A 16463-nucleotide genomic window follows, 5' to 3' on the forward strand; every position below is an offset into this window, starting at 1 on the left:
TTCAGTCTTACAACAAAGATACAACGAGATCCTACCGCAGTACTCCGCGCGAACTGTGCCTGTCGCTAGGAAGAAGAGCAGGACATTTCTGTATTCTCAGTAGAGTGCATTGAGTGCATTTATTGTATCTCACCTTCCCCTGCCCCCCACCCACCCCTCCACCCCCACCCCCACTCCCATCCCCCACCGCAATGAATAACCATAGTAAGCTAGAACGAAAACATCCGTACAAATGTTGGACAAAAGTATGGAACCACCGCAAGAAATGCATTTTTGAATATGCAGTAAATTTGGATGCTAGCCAAGCCTGAAGGTTGCCACAAAAAGAACCTGGGAAATGTGCTCAACAAGCTGCAAGTGTCTGTCGTGACTAGAACAGTGTTTTGTGTAGTTGTAACTGCATTACCACGGAGCTAAGTGAACTCGCACCTGCTTAAATTGTTGGTACTGTATAGTGAGTGTTTCCGTAACCGCCGAAGTGTTCAGCGTGTCAAAAAGAAACATATACGAGGGTAATCCCAAAAGTAGGGTCTCCTATTTTTTGTAAGCACACAGACCTGTTTATTTCTACAATGGTTTACATCAGTTTACAGCTTGAATATTAAGCTATTTTTCGACATAATCACCATTTCTGTCGATGCATTTTTGTAGACGCTGTGGCAGTTTTTGTATGCCCATGTCACACCAGCTCGCCGCCATGCTGTTTAGAAAGTATGAACCTCTCCTTTCACCTCGTCGTCGGAGCTGAATCGCTTTCTGGCTAAATGTTCTTTTAGCCTCGGGAACAGGTGACAGTCACTGGGCGCCAAGTCAGGACTATAGGGTGAGTGAGTGATTACGTTCCACTGAAACTGTTGCAGGAGAGCAACGGTTTGCCGAGCGATGTGTGGGCGAGCGTTGTCATGGAGAATGTGTACGCCCTTGCTCAACATTCCTCTTCTCCGGTTCTGAATTGCCCGTTTGAGTTTTTTCAGAGTCTCACAGTACCTGTCAGCGTTAATTGTGGTCCCAGCTATTCAGCTCCGACGACGAGGTGAAAGAAGAGGTTCATAACTTTCTAAACAGCCTGGCGCCGAGCTGGTATGGCATGGGCATACAAAAACTGCCACAGCGTCTACAAAAATGCATCGACAGAAATGGTGATTATGTCGAAAAATAGCTAAATGTTCAAGCTGTAAACAGATGTAAACCATTGTAGAAATAAACAGGTCTATGTACTTATAAAAAAATAGGAGATTTTGGGATTACCCTCGTAGAAGATTTATGCCGAATACAGGGTAAGCGGAAGAACATCATCCGCTGCGTCACAACACGGACGAATGTGTGTGTCGAGAGAATCGTGACGGACTGTCACAGAAAAGTACTCTAACGAAATGTAAGACAGTTGCAAAAGACATTGCAGTGGTGAAAGTCGCACTAGCGCACGCGGAGAAGACATTGAGTCTTATCTTGCCGCTGGTATGCTTTACGTGCGACCTGAATCTCTTTACATCTTCTAACAAATTTGTGGACAGAATCTCGTTGTGCAAAGTATCTCGCATAGAAGCCCACACTAAGTTTCAAGCATCTGAAAACCGTTACAGATCTTGGTGATCTCGAGTTCTTTTACATCTGGAATTAACAGAGTCTTCAACATTGTCATCCATTTGACATCCATTGCTGGATAGATACCTCCTCTAGACAGCTCCATACATTATGGTCTTTAGCTGCACTCAGAGAGCCGGCAGGAGTGGCCAAGCGGTTCTAGGCGCTACAGTCTGGAACCGCGCGACCGCTGCAGTCGCAGGTTCGAATCCTGCCTGGGGCATGGATGTGCGTGATGTCCTTAGGTTCGTTAGGTTTCAGTAGCTCTACGTTCTAGGGGACTGATGACCTCAGAAGTTAAGTCCCATAGTGCTCAGAGCCATTTGAACCAATTTTTTGCACTCAGAGAGTATCGCTCCTGCACATTTTCTGATGTGATCTTCCCCTCTTCCATTATATCTTCGCCGCAGTCTTTTCTTATCTCTAGGAAACCAGCAAAGTTCTGTCTCGGTTCATCGACGATCCATTTGGTTAAGTATATGTTTTTCTCAGATACACTATCTGATCAAAAGTATCCGGACATCCCTATGTAATGTGGAATGGGCCACGAGATGGGGACCGCCCAGTATGAAAGAAGGTAGGAGTATTGCGTTGTCAGTAGAGAAGTGGTACCAGCAAAATGGTTCGGTCAGGCGAGCTCAGCGCCTTCTACCGTGAACTAAACATCAGATGTCACCCGAGTACCAAACCCATCAGAGATATTTAAACCTTTCTAAAACTGTCCAGGACGATTGCTCGTTGAGCGACAGTGAAGTGGAAACGCGAAGGACCAACCACAGCTAAACCAAGATAGCTGAATCAAGTTCAGGCGGACGTCATGTACCGATGGACGGGGACCGTCGAGCATTGCTTACGGTGGTGCTACCAGTAGTGCAGCTGGTACAGTGGTTGCGTAAGGAGTAAAAAAGAATGGAGTACAGTCGTCGAGCAACTCCATATAAGTCACACATTATTGTAGTCAATGATACGCGACGCAAAGAATAACACTACTGGACAATAAACGAGTGGAACGAGTTATTTGGAGGATGACCCATGTTGCCTATGGTAATGCGGTGGAAGCGTTTCTTTATGGCAGATGCATGGAGAACGTTACCTGTCACACTGAAGTACGGAGGAGCTGATGTTACGGTAGTGGGGTTCGTATGTGGTTCTATTATTATGCTTACGAAAAGGTTAAATGCAGAAGAGTATGAAAACACTTTACAGCAATGTGTTGTCCGTCAGTAGAGGGACAGTTCGGACACGAAGATCGATTGTATCAACATGACAGTGCATGCTGTCAGAACATAGCATTTGTGTGGTTTGAAAACAATAACATTCCTGAACTTGACTGGTCTACGCAAGAGCCCCAACCTGAACCCAATGGAGCACCTTTGGCATGAGGTAGAACGTCGACTTCGCTGCAGATTCCAGCGTCCATTTCTACCTTCTTTGGTTTCGAATTTTGAGAAAGAATGGGCTGCCAATCCTCCACAGACAGTCAGACATCTCACTGAAAGTGTCTCCAGCAGAGTTCGAGTCGTCCTAAATGCGAAGTGTGGGAACGACCCATATTAATAGAGTGAGGTGACAAGAGCTATGGGATAGCGATATGTACATAACTATATAGATGGCGGTAGTATCGCGTACGCAGGATATAAAAGGGCAGTGCATTGGTGGAGCTGTCACCTGTACTCAGATCGTTTCTGTGAATGGGTTTCTGGGGTGATTATGGCTGCACGTCGGGAATTAACAGACTCTGAACGCACATTGGTAGCTGGAGCTAGACGCATGGGACATTCTATTTCGACTCTCACCCAGGACAACACAGTGGCCGACGGCCTTTGCTTAACGACAGAGAGCAATGGCGTTTGCGTAGTTGCCAGTGGTAACAGACAAACAACACTTTGCTAAATAACCGCAGAAATCAATGTAGGACGTACGACGAAAATATCGTTAGGACAGTGCAGTGAAATTTGGAATTAATAGGCTGTGACAGCCGACGACCGACGCGAGTGGCTTTGCTGGCAGCAAGACGTCGTCTTCAATGACTCTCCTGCACTCGTGAAACTATCGGTTGGACACTAGACGACTGGGAAACCATGGCCCGCTCAGATGTTTTGTATCCCGCCTGGAAGGCGGCGCGTGGGTATGCTCCTGTAAACTGAAGGGTAGGCCGAATGTAGGAAGTGAGTAGGAGCAGGAAAAGGTAAAACACGTCGGTACTGCAAGTAAGTAAAAGTGGTTCACTGGTGCGTGAATATATACAGTGTTATTACAAATGATTGAAGCGATTTCACAGCTCTACAATAACTTAATTATTTGAGATATTTTCACAATGCTTTGCACACACATACAAAAAGTCAAAAAGTTTTTTTAGGCATTCACAAATGTTCGATATGTGTCCCTTTAGTGATTCGGCAGACATCAAGCCGATAATCAAGTTCCTCCCACACTCGGCGCAGCATGTCCCCATCAATGAGTTCGAAAGCATCGTTGATGCGAGCTCGCAGTTCTGGCACGTTTCTTGGTAGAGGAAGTTTAAACACTGAATCTTTCACATAACCCCACAGAAAGAAATCGCATGGGGTTAAGTTGGGAGAGCGTGGAGGCCATGACATGAATTGCTCATCATGATCTCCACCACGACCGATCCACCGGTCTTCCAATCTCCTGTTTAAGAAATGCCGAACATCATGATGGAAGTGCAGTGGAGCACCATCCTGTTGAAACATGAAGTCGGCGCTGTCGGTCACCAGTTGTGGCATGAACCAATTTTCCAGCATGTCCAGATACACGTGTCCTGTAACGTTTTTATCACAGAAGTAAAAGGGGCCGTAAACTTTAAACCGTGAGATTGCACAAAACACGTTAACTTTTGGTGAATTGCGAATTTGCTGCACGAATGCGTGAGGATTGTCTACTGCCCAGATTCGCACATTGTGTCTGTTCACTTCACCATTAAGAAAAAATGTTGCTTCATCACTGAAAACAAGTTTCGCACTGAACGCATCCTCTTCCATGAGCTGTTGTAACCGCGCCGAAAATTCAAAGCGTTTGACTTTGTCATCGGGTGTCAGGGCTTGTAGCAATTGTAAACGGTAAGGCTTCTGCTTTAGCCTTTTCCGTAAGATTTTCCAAACCGTCGGCTGTGGTACGTTTAGCTCCCTGCTTGCTTTATTCGTCGACTTCCGCGGGCTACGCGTGAAACTTGCCCACACGCGTTCAACCGTTTCTTCGCTCACTGCAGGCCGACCCGTTGATTTCCCCTTACAGAGGCATCCAGAAGCTTTAAACTGCGCATACCATCGCCGAATGTAGTTAGCAGTTGGTGGATCTTTGTTGAACTTCGTCCTGAAGTGTCGTTGCACTGTTGTGACTGACTGATGTGAGTGCATTTCAAGGACGATATACGCTTTCTCGGCTCCTGTCGCCATTTTGTCTCACTGCGCTCTCGAGCTCTCTGGCGGCAGAAACCTGAAGTGCGGCTACAGCCGAACAAAACTTTATGAGTTTTTCTACGTATCTGTAGTGTGTCGTGACCATATGTCAATGAATGGAGCTACAGTGAATTTATGAAATCGCTTCAATCATTTGTAATAGCCCTGTACAGAGGCATACATAACTTTGTACGTAGGTGCGAAGCCTTAGACCCGTCGTAAGTAGAGCAAAGTCTCTATATGAAGCGAAGTGTCCCGGCCATCTGCTCTTGATCAAAAGGGCTGAATCCGGAGCGGAGCCCGTAGATCTGGACAGCGCCGGCTAGAGGACGCTGTCGTTGGTGTCTCACGTAGTGCCAACTTATGAATTTGCTCCTACGGCGTGGTATCGTAGCTATCGATACCACGAGATGAGTCCAGATATCAGTTGGTAAGAGCTGACGGGAGTGTGGCGCCTACCCTATGAAACCATTAATCCAAGTTGTCAACAAAGCACTGTGTAAGCTGGTGGTGGCTCCGTAATGCTGAGGACTGTGTTTACATTGGATGGGCTGGGATCTCAGGTCGAACTGAACCGACCATTGGCTAGAAATGGCTAAGTTCCCAAACAACGATGGAATTTTTCTGAATGACAATGCGCCATATCGCTGGGCCACAATTTTTCGCAATTAGTTTGAAGAACACTTTGGACAATTCCAGCGAGTGTTTTGGACGGCCAGGTCTCCCGACTTGAATCCCATCAAAGACTTGTGGGACATAACAGAGATGTCTGTTCGTGCATAAAATCTTGCACCGGCAACACTTCCGCAGTTATGGACGGTTATAGTAGCAGCATTGGTTAATATTTCTACAGTGGACTTCCAATGACTTGTTGAGTCCACGCCACTTAGAGTTGCTGCACTACGCCGGGGGAAAGGATGTCCGACGCGATATTGGGAGGTATCCCATGACTTTTGTCACCTCTTTGTATTAACTAATATACTGAAGCGTAAAAGAAACTTGTGGAGGAATGCGTCTTCAAATACAGAGATATGTAAACAGGCAGAATACGGCGCTGAGGTCGGCAACGCCTATATAAGCCAACAAGTGTCTGGCACAGTTGTTAGGTCGGTTACTACGGCTACAATGGCAGGTTATTGGGACTTAAGTGCGTTTGCACGTGGTATTGTAGTCGGCACGCAAACGATGGAACACAGCATCTCCGAAGTAGCGATGAAGTGGGCATTTTCCCGTACGACCATTTCACGAATGTGCCGTGAATACCAGGATACCGTTAAAGCATCAAATCTCCAACATTGGTGCTGCCGGAGAAAAATCCTGCAAGAATGGGACGGGACCAACGACGACTGAAGAGAATCGTTCTACGTGACAGAAGTGCAACCCTTCCTCAAATTGCTGCATATTTCAATGCTAGGACATCAACAAGTGTCAGCATGCGAACCATTCAACGAAACATCATCGATGTGAGTTTTCGGAGACGAAGGTCCACTCATGTGCCCTTAATGACTGCACGACACAAAACTTTACGCCTCGCCTATGCCCGTCAACACCAACATTGGACTGTTGATGACTGGCAACATTTTGCCATGTCGGACGAGTCTCGTTTCAGATAGATTGAGCGGACTAACGTGTACAGCCTCATGAGTCCACCGACCCTGCATGTCAGCAGGGGAGTGTTCAAGCTTGTGAAGGCTCTGCAATGGTGTGGGGCGTATGCAGTTGGAGTGATATGGGAACCCTAATACGTCTAGATGAGACTCTGACAGGTGACACGTACGTAAGCTTCTTGTCTGATCACCTGCATCCATTCATGTCCATTTTGCCTTCCGATAGTCTGGGGCAATTCCAGCAGGACAATGCGACACCCCACACGTCTAGAATTGCTACAGAATTGCTCTAGGAACATTCTTCTGGGTTTAAACACTTACGCTGGCCACCAAACTCCCCAGACATGAACATTATTGAGCATATCTGAGATGCCTTGCTACATGCTGTTCGGAAGAGATCTCCAGCCTTCGTACTCGTACGGATTTGTGGACAGCCCTGCAGGATTCATAGTGTCAGTTCCCTCCAGCACTACTTCAGATATTAGTCGAGTCCATGTCACATCGTGTTGGGGTACTTCTGTGTGCTCGCGGGGGCTCTACACGATATTAGGCAGGTGTACCAGTTTCTTTGGCTCTTCAGTGTAAGTGTCCGGATGCTTTTGATCAGGTAATATGCTTATTATGATGCGCAGGACTTGCGAACGAGAGCACTGAGGCATCTTGGGTAGGAAAAGGTACGAGACGGACCTCAGAATGCCGCGGACGCATCCGGGCCTGTGTCCGCTGCTCTGCATAGCAATATTGTGCGTCCGAGCCGCGTTACCATTCATAGCAGAGGGACAAGGGAGTGGGGAGGTTATCGCACGAATCATCCGGGGCAGCAGGCCGGCACGCTCGCCTCCAGAATAACAAGCAGCTGCCGACCAGGACAAGAGGAACTGCTGCACAATGCCCTCTCATTCGGCGCCCAGGTATGCGCATTTCGCCCCTCCGAGGAAAAGAAATAATCCCGTAAGTTTCTGATCTACAAAAAACAATGGACAGTATCATCCGGAAGAACTTCGAGGTCCGACAATGACGCTGCAATTCTGGCGGAGTTGGTAAAGGATATGGAAGATCAAGTATAGTATAGTGTCTTAAAAAAAGGTTGCAAAGTGAATACAAATAAAAGTGAAACAAGGGTAATGAAATGTAGTAGAATTAAATTAATTGATGCTAAGGAGGGGAAGGACTCAGACACAACCAACCGATTCGGCTCATATTTGGCCGGTCGCTTGTGTACAACCTAGAATGAAAGACTCTTTTAAGGTTTTTTGGCTCAACAACCCCTTGTTTCTGCGCAAACTATACATGTAGTACATGACACGCAATCGAATCAGAATTGAGGGGATGGACAGATAAAACTGAGTGTTTTTCAGCAGCATGTATAACGTCCACAAACGCAAGTTTCTCTACAAATCGAAGAAAGGAACTTTTTCGACTGCCGCTTATGTATCCACAAGGTACGAGCTGTTAAAATATAGCGCCGCTGCTGTAGCGACCAAGGCGTCTGGCTTCAGAGCGGCGAATCTGTGTTTCATTCCCAGCTGCATTCCGCAGTTTTTTCTTATTTGTATTTTTTTCGTTTGAAATTGGCAGACATAAGTGGCTTAATGAGGTAAACAAATCAATAGGAATCAATTTCCCAAACGACTTGGATTAGTAAAGAACTAAAAATTTAATCCTGGTCGATATAGAATGCCACTTTCACTGACTCTGTTACGTGTCCTCAGTTTCCTTCGAACAACTAGATGGTCGCATACGATAAGATTGAAAAATCAGTGCTAAAGGTAGGTCATGAATTATGCTGTGAATCATCATTGCATCCGCTCGGCTGTGAAATTCCCGCTGTATTTCCAGAAGCAGACAGTAATTTGAAGCGCTGAAACGAAGTTTTTAACTTGGCGATAAAATAAACACCATAAGGCTGGCACAACGCTTTACAGTTTGGCGGTATGACTTCTATCACGTAAGTCGATTGACCCTCGTCGTCTGTAAACACGCCATTATTCCTTGTTGACTACCTTGTCCCATTAACTCTACTACTACTATCACTTTGGCTGCAGAAAAAAATACAAAAGAAAAAAAAAACCGCAGAAATCAAACGGGAATTGAATAAAGGTTTTCTGCTTTCCAGCGAGAGGCCTTGTTCGCTACACCAGCGGCGACTTCCTTTAAGGGGAGACATATGAGAAAATACGCGGGTACATACACTGAAGAACCAAAGAAACTGGCACACATGCCTAACATCGTGTAGGGCCCCCGCGAGCACGCAGAAGTGCCACAACATGACCTGGCATGGACTCGACCAATGTCTGAAGTAGTGCTGGAGGGAATTGGCATCATGAATCCTGCAGGGCTGTCCATAAATCCATAAGAGTACGAGGGCATGGAGATCTCTTCTGAACAACACTCGCAAGGCATCTCATATTCTCAGTAACGTTCACGTCTGGGGAGTTTGGTGGCCAGCAGAAGTGCTTAAACTCATAAGAGTGTGGCCGGAGCCATTCTGTAGTACTCACGGTGGTTGTGGATGTTGCTGAGCAGAACCCATCTTTTTTTGTGGATCTCGTTATAAATTCTTCCATTTTGTGAGACAGTTAATAATGAAGAGATGGCCTTCTATCTGAAGCTGCTGTAGTATCTCACAATTCATCTTAGATTGACAAAAAGAGTGGAAAATTGTGGCAAATTGGAGGGAATTGTATCAAAAGGTACTGAATACGTTGAAAGGTGTGCTCGAAAAATATTATATAGTCTCCTGCTTAAAAAATCACTGATCATGTACGTAGACAAGTAAACACAGTTTCGAACATTAATGAGCCGTTAAAATTTTAGTGACTGACCAGGATTGAGAAGACAGTTTGTTTCCACATTTTACGTACGTGCATGTAACACTGTCATCACGATTTGTATTTCTAAGTGGTTTCCTCCCTTACCTTCCAACTTTATCTCCAAAGAAATTTTTATTTCTACTAGATCTGTGAAGAAGCATAGAGACATTGGTTGAGTAAAGTATCTGAAACATTTCCATCCTATATCTTTGTACTTTTCACAATGTATCACTACCCGACATTTTACTATAACAAATTTTATCAAATACGACGCCTTTTCTTATACATTTTAAATGTGCCACTGCCATGGAACGGCATATATTCATGTTACAAAAACCATCATAAACGCCAATTAAGCTTTAGTAATCTGTATTCGCTTATGGCATCTGCTCAGTGCACTGTATGATGTAGAAAGCTGTGTTGCATGGTCCTGGTCCATCATTCGTAGCATTTTGCTGACTTCTCGACGTGCCTTAATGCATCGTTCACGTGCGTGAATCCTTCGCAACGTGAAATTCTATCGCAAACTGCGTGGATGTTAGTTATCACGTCCAGTGTGAGGGCGATTTATGCCCATTCTGCAATTTTGCGTCAGAGGAAGGGATAAAAATGCGGCGAACACGAGTACTCTAATACGAGTGTCATGAATTGAATTCTGTACTAATCTGAGATAACCTGGTCTCGACTGTATGTTGGTCTGGCCAAGTCCAACCAAAGTCCACATTTTCTGTAAGGATATTTCGGCGGCACAGTCTCGCGCCATTCTCCGTGAACACTGGTCGGCAGGTTCATTACTGCTACCCAACGCCTAATTGTTCTGTTATTTGGAGGGTCCGATCCTTTAATGGGATGACTTTTGCGGGCCAGTTACCGGAGTGATGTGTGGAGCACCATCGAATGATGCAGAAGTAACCTCAGGAGTAACCTAGCGAAGTACATTGCGACCTTTGCTAATCACGACTTGCATTACTCAATGCCAGATAATATTAATAGTAACTTCAAACAACTTGCAGATGGTGTACCTATCCATAACGAATGACTGTATGAAAAAGACACTCAAAATTCTGTCAAAACTTAATACGATTTCAAAGCGGTTCAAACATTTACAACTTGTTTTAAATATTGACAAGTCTAAAACTTCGCGTCCTATGACTGTGCTGGCACGTCCGATTTCTTCATTATATCAAAAGGTGTGGGACAATGTTGTCCTATACCCAACTGTATAACGTCTATGCAGAAGACGTCATTAGGAACGCCCTTGATGTTTGGAATAAAGGCATCTCAATTGGTGTTAGAACTATTAACAGTCTCAGATTTCTGTTTCTTGCCAGCAGCGAAGATGATCATGCCGAGCCACTAACAAAAGTACAACACATTAGTCTATCATATCGATTAGACCTCAATCTCAGCAAGTTCAAATCCATGTTAATTGATCGAGGGGCACAAATCCAACTCACAAGTCGATTAAAGAAACTTGAAGTCGTGCATTATTTCATGAGTCTTGGATCAGTCATATGGGACACAGGAAGCTGTCAAGATGATACAAAAAAAGCGGATCACGTTAGGGCGTGTGGTTATGAAGGAACTCACCAAGATTTGGCAGAACAAAGCGATAACCAACACTACAAAGGTCCGTCTTGTTGAAACACTCGCGTTTTCCGTCTTCTTTTACGGTTGCATAACGTGTACCCTTAAGGCCAAAGACAAGCAGCATACTGATGCATTCGAACTTCTGTGCTGGCTCAGGATGCTGTATATAAAATGGACCGAAAGAAAAATAAATGCGATAATTTTTCAGCAACTCATTATCTCCAGGCGCATTTCATCTCCCGTCCAGTTCTTTGGCGATAGTACGAGAAAATATGGAGAAAATACTCATGGAAGGAAAGATGGAGGGCAAGAAACCCAGGAGAAGAGCAGCGAGCAGGCGGATGGATCAAATCAAGAAGATCTATGGTCTACTCTTCAGCAGGTTGTAAGAGAATCTGGTAACTGTTCAGGATGGAGACACTTGGTTCATGGGTTCATGGCGCTCAGTAATGACCACAGTGACTTGTGATAATGATGATGATGACGGTAATGATGATGACTATAATATCAGTGAGTCACAATTGGAATCAATCAAGTCGTAGAAACGTCTGGATGTGGCTATTTGCCTGGACACGATATGAAATGGTCGCATAGACTCAGATCTAGTTTAGCCACTTGGCAGACTTCAGTTCGTTGGTACTGGATGTTTATAACTGAAGTGCAGCTACTCACAGAGGTCCAACGTGGGGTTTAATTAACATATGGCAGCGAAGCTTGGTAGGTATCCTAATGTGTTAAACATTAGTTACAATTTTGGCCACCAGGCGCAAATCTGGCGCTGTGAATGCAAGAAAGACATACAGCAACTTTTCCATAAGTGATGGATTAGGAATGGGACGTGGGCAGAAAAGGTCAAACAAGTGAGAAAGTTTATTATTAACAGCGCTAAACAGCTGGTTCAATATGAGCACTGGAGACAGCGACGAGATGCTGTACAGTACCAGATCTGTCCCCGCGGCCAAAATTGAAACTAATGTTATCCAGGGTAAATCGGTTCCGTATTAATACATTAGCATAGCTACCAAGTTTCGCAGCCATACGATAATTACATCCCACACTGGACTTCTGGAAGTAGCTGAACTTTAAATGTAGTCACCCTACAAAGGAGACTGCTCTACAAAGGTGATTCGTCCTAGAATATTGCTCTAGTGTGTCAGATCCAAACTAAATGCGACCAACTGGGACCACTGACATGCAAAAAGGCAGCAAGAATGGTCACAGGTTTGTGTGATCCATGGGAGAGCATCCGAGATTTTGAAAACTCGAATCAGCAGACAGATGCCAGTTATCCTGTGGAAGGTTACTTGTGCTGTTTCAAGAAACAGTGCTATACGTCGGACATGGGAATATGGGGGGAGGGGGCGGGGGGCAGTCAAATGAAAACTGAACACCGCTCACAACGGTAACATGGAATGGTTCCATTCACAAGCGATCATTATCACCGTCAGATCTGAAACATATTCAAACAGGTATCATGTACGGAAGAGCGTTAGACAAATGATCTGCGGTACCGGTTTTCAGTCCAAACGTTATCTGTCTTTTTTCACAAAATGATATCTCGTGTAGGTAGGTACACCAATCTGACACGTCTATGGGTGCTCCTAGCGTGTGATCATCTGTACTTAACAAAGATTAGAATGGATAGTTTTTTTGTTGGATACAAATGCATGTAGCTGAGACCTGTCATTTGAGAAATAGTTGACATGGTTTATTTCCATAAACTGATTTTCAATTAATAAATGAAAAGCACAATATAATGTATACGCTACAGGATTCCTGTAGAACATGTACGATGTTGTCCATTCATTAATCATTATGTTAATACACCAGGAATCGACGGTAGATTTCACTAGTTTTCAAGCCTTTTCGTGGCGCACGCTAAGCCTTCAAAAAAGTGAAAACTAGTTTATGGAAATAAACAAATGTTTCATAACTCACCGCTTTTAGTTATCTGTATTTATATTTCATTACTTATACAGCCACGGTTTTCTGCAATGTCCATAATGGATAACCTTAATCTGGATATTTTGCTATCAGTGACCGAGATACAATAGTCTGCGTTGTAGAAAATTATCGGCCAAGCTTAGTTGTTGTACTTCGAACAAAATGTCTTCAAGCTGAGACGAAGTAAGACTGCGCCGAAAATACTTTATCAAATTGAAATGTTTCACAATGGTTCGCAAAAATCGACAATCTTGGTATGATGCAGAAAAATGGCGAATACGGAACACAAGCCTCCGTGGCGCAATCGGCTAGCGCGTTCGGCTGTTAACCGAAAGGTTGGTGGTTCGAGCCCACCCGGGGGCGATAATTTTTAAATATGTAGTTTGGTACACTTTACCTTAGTGAATGAAATTCGACCATTCTCCACTCTCATAGCTCTAAATACCTTCTTTTTTTCTTTTTTTTTTAATGCCCAAATTTCTCAGTCGTTTCTTACCTGCTGCGACGTTCCACAATTGTATGTTAATTCGCCGACTATGATCGAGAAATTGACTCGTAAACTACTGAAAAGATCTTTGTGGCGATCAAAGTTTGGACGCCTTCTTTATTTACTTGCCTCAACATCTCAAATCTGACTGTGACTCATGAATTTCATTGCTCGTTGCCTGATACCGAAACAGCTGCAAAGGAAGACTAAGATTACACGTCCCATCGAGGACTAGAGATATATGACATTGGAAGGTTGGAGAAAGAAATCGGCCGTATCCTTTCCAAGGGACATTGCCTTACGCTACTTAAGAAAACAACATGAAACCTAAATATGGATGACCAGACGGAAATCTGAATTGCTGCCTTCGCGATTGCCAAGTCCATACAACGTCGAAGGAAGGAGAGAGGTTATAGTTTACGTTACACCTAGTACAATGTCAAGGGAAAGGGGAAATGCATTGCAAATCAGAAGAAGATAGGCAAAGACAGCACAAGAGAGAACGCTATTTTTTCACATACCCTTCGAAAGCGTTGCTTTCGTTAATTGAAATCTATGTAGGCTTCATTTGAAATCACTTTACTTCCGGGCTTTTACTTTTCAATCGCTGTTAGCGCACCAGGTACACTATTAAAGCGTTTAGATACGGACTGTTCATTTTTACTTTGTAGAAGCGGTGTAATTTAATAATCTAAATAAGAAATTGGTGCACCAGTTACACGTTTTCATGCGTAGCACGACGCGTTTCAGGAATTTATTCTCATTTTCATTTGCTGGGGGAATTTACATTAGTGTTTTGTTCTGATTCTCTCTCCCTGCAGTTGCATTTCACTGGTCTAAGAGTATTTTCCCAGGTTTTGTACGCAGAAAATCGCATACAGCTTGCACACTGTTCGCTTTACGTTGAACTATGATTTGGTGCTAAGATACTACGGCATATACAATAGTAATGTAAACTCCCACAGCATTTGAAAGTGAATAAATTCGTGTACTGTAACGTGTCGCGCTACGCATGAAGGAACTTACGTAATTGGTGAAGTACTTTTTGTTTATATCATTACTGACATAGTTAAAGGTTTTCAAAAAACATCGTTTATGGTGGATGAAATTAAGTTTATTTAAACTTACGATAGGTACTCTTTCTTACCTTCATTACTTGAGGATGCTCAAGCTTGTGTACCAGAGCATATGATAAACACCCGAGCCGCTACCGGCTGTCGCGTTCATTCTTCTCAGAAGCGGAAAAGTGATGGTGTGGACTATGTGTTATGTTTCAGGTGCTTCGTGGTGGATATTGACATCCTTACTGCTGCTGGGTACATCATCAGCTGACGATCCGCCGAAAGCTGAACCACGTGGAGACACCTACTTGGACGCTTATGCAGATTCATATGGCAGGGGCGACCTCATCGGTGCCAATGGAGGAGGAGGTGGGAGCGCAGTTGCTCTAGCCTTAACTGTTTACTCCCTTACCCACACTGCTGTCCACAGTCACGAGAGCTGACGAGCGCTGACTTACCTACGAAACGTATTTAAAGCTAACGCTACTAGCGCGGCATAAACACCTCAGAAATTTGGTGCTATTGATCACATATCCCACTGAAAAATAAGCAGTTTGTACGTTTACGTCAATGATGCACTCACTCAGGTCGTAAGAAAACTTAGAGACTAACTTCACAGGGCTGGAAGAGAACGTCACATTACTCTGCACAGTTGAGCAGAATAATACAAGCATTTATGAAAAAGAAAAAGAAAGAAAGATTGCGTTTAACGTCCCGTCGTCATTGAGGTAATCAGAGACAGAGTGCAAGCTCGGATTGTGTGTAGCATGGGGAAAGAAATCGGCCGTGCACTTTCAAAAGAACCATCTCAGTATTTGCCTGGAGTGATTTAGGGAACTCATAGAAAACCTAAATGTAGATGGCCTGATGGCGGGACACGGGTTTGAAGCATCATCCTCCCGAATACAAGTCTAGCATGCCAATCACTGCACTATCTTGGTCCGTCTATGAAAAAAAAGAGACAAAACCTTTATTATCAGACTGTCTGCTCATCTCGCATTAATTACAGCTCTACGGTCGCAGGTTCGAATCGTGCCTCGGACATGGATGTGTGTGATGTCCTTAGGTTAGGTAGGTTTAAGTACTTCTAAGTCTAGGGGACTGATGACCTCAGATATTAAGTCCCATAGTGCTTAGAGCCATTTGAACCATTTAATTACAGCTTTTATCCGATGTGAGAAAGTCATTCTCAATTTTCAGAAGGATACGTGCTCACTCTACCTGCAAAAATAACGCAGAGGTAGAAAATCTCCTTGGAGCAACGTGTCCCTCCCTCTTAGCTCTCAAGGAAAGTAAAAAATATGTTGTAGTCAGGTGCTTGTCATTCAAGAAAACGATTTAAAAGTCGGCATTAGACACATTTTTGACTGTTTCAGAACCGGAATTTTTTATGGATACTCACAAGTCACCATTTGTCTACCTAAATATTAAACTTACTCCATAGCACCCTTGCCTTGGAGGAGGAAATCGGCTGCACAGCTTGTCCTCAAAATTTCCTCACAAAGGTTCAGTTTCATTTCATGTCAGGAAACTGAAAGATCAATATGAGGTTTTGTGTGTCATCAACATGTACATCGAACTGCCAACTGCAGAAGCATGAATGTAGGAATTTTTGATCTATTACACAGACCATTCACTAGGGAAGACAGCATTGGGTGAAGACACACAGCCAGAATACTGAGATAATCCCTCTTTGTGTTCCACCCATGCAGGACAACAAATGGGCCCCATGACTGCACCATTAACGGGGAAATAAACTCTAATCATCCTCATTTTCCTTCCTCTACTGTCCATGGAATACTTACAAAAAATACAGGTTTAAACAGTTACTGAGACAAGTTAAATTTTTGTGAATAAAACCATCTAGATCATTTAACATATTTCTGTATTTATTAGAATGTTTCAGCTACTGCCATCATCAGATCAAAACTTACAACTTATGGAACAAGTTTTACTGT

At 44.0% G+C, this 16463-nt stretch overlaps 1 protein-coding gene and 1 non-coding gene across 3 annotated transcripts in view; both read left to right on the forward strand.

Moving 5' to 3' along the window:
• The window catches only part of LOC126476614 (uncharacterized), a 177684-nt gene that overhangs the window by 47503 nt on the left and 113718 nt on the right, over positions 1-16463 (forward strand). The window contains exon 2 of one of the 2 annotated variants that reach the window (XM_050103557.1): positions 14722-14874. In XM_050103557.1, the coding sequence (XP_049959514.1) occupies positions 14722-14874 (153 nt within the window). Of the gene's footprint in view, positions 1-14636; positions 14875-16463 lie in introns of those variants that run through there. The other variant, XM_050103556.1, reaches the window with a different exon arrangement.
• Positions 13247-13320, forward strand: Trnan-guu (transfer RNA asparagine (anticodon GUU)). The gene has a single exon. It is a non-coding gene; the product is annotated as a tRNA-Asn (tRNA).

This window comes from Schistocerca serialis, chromosome 1, assembly GCF_023864345.2.
Source record: "Schistocerca serialis cubense isolate TAMUIC-IGC-003099 chromosome 1, iqSchSeri2.2, whole genome shotgun sequence".
Lineage (NCBI taxonomy): Eukaryota > Metazoa > Arthropoda > Insecta > Orthoptera > Acrididae > Schistocerca > Schistocerca serialis.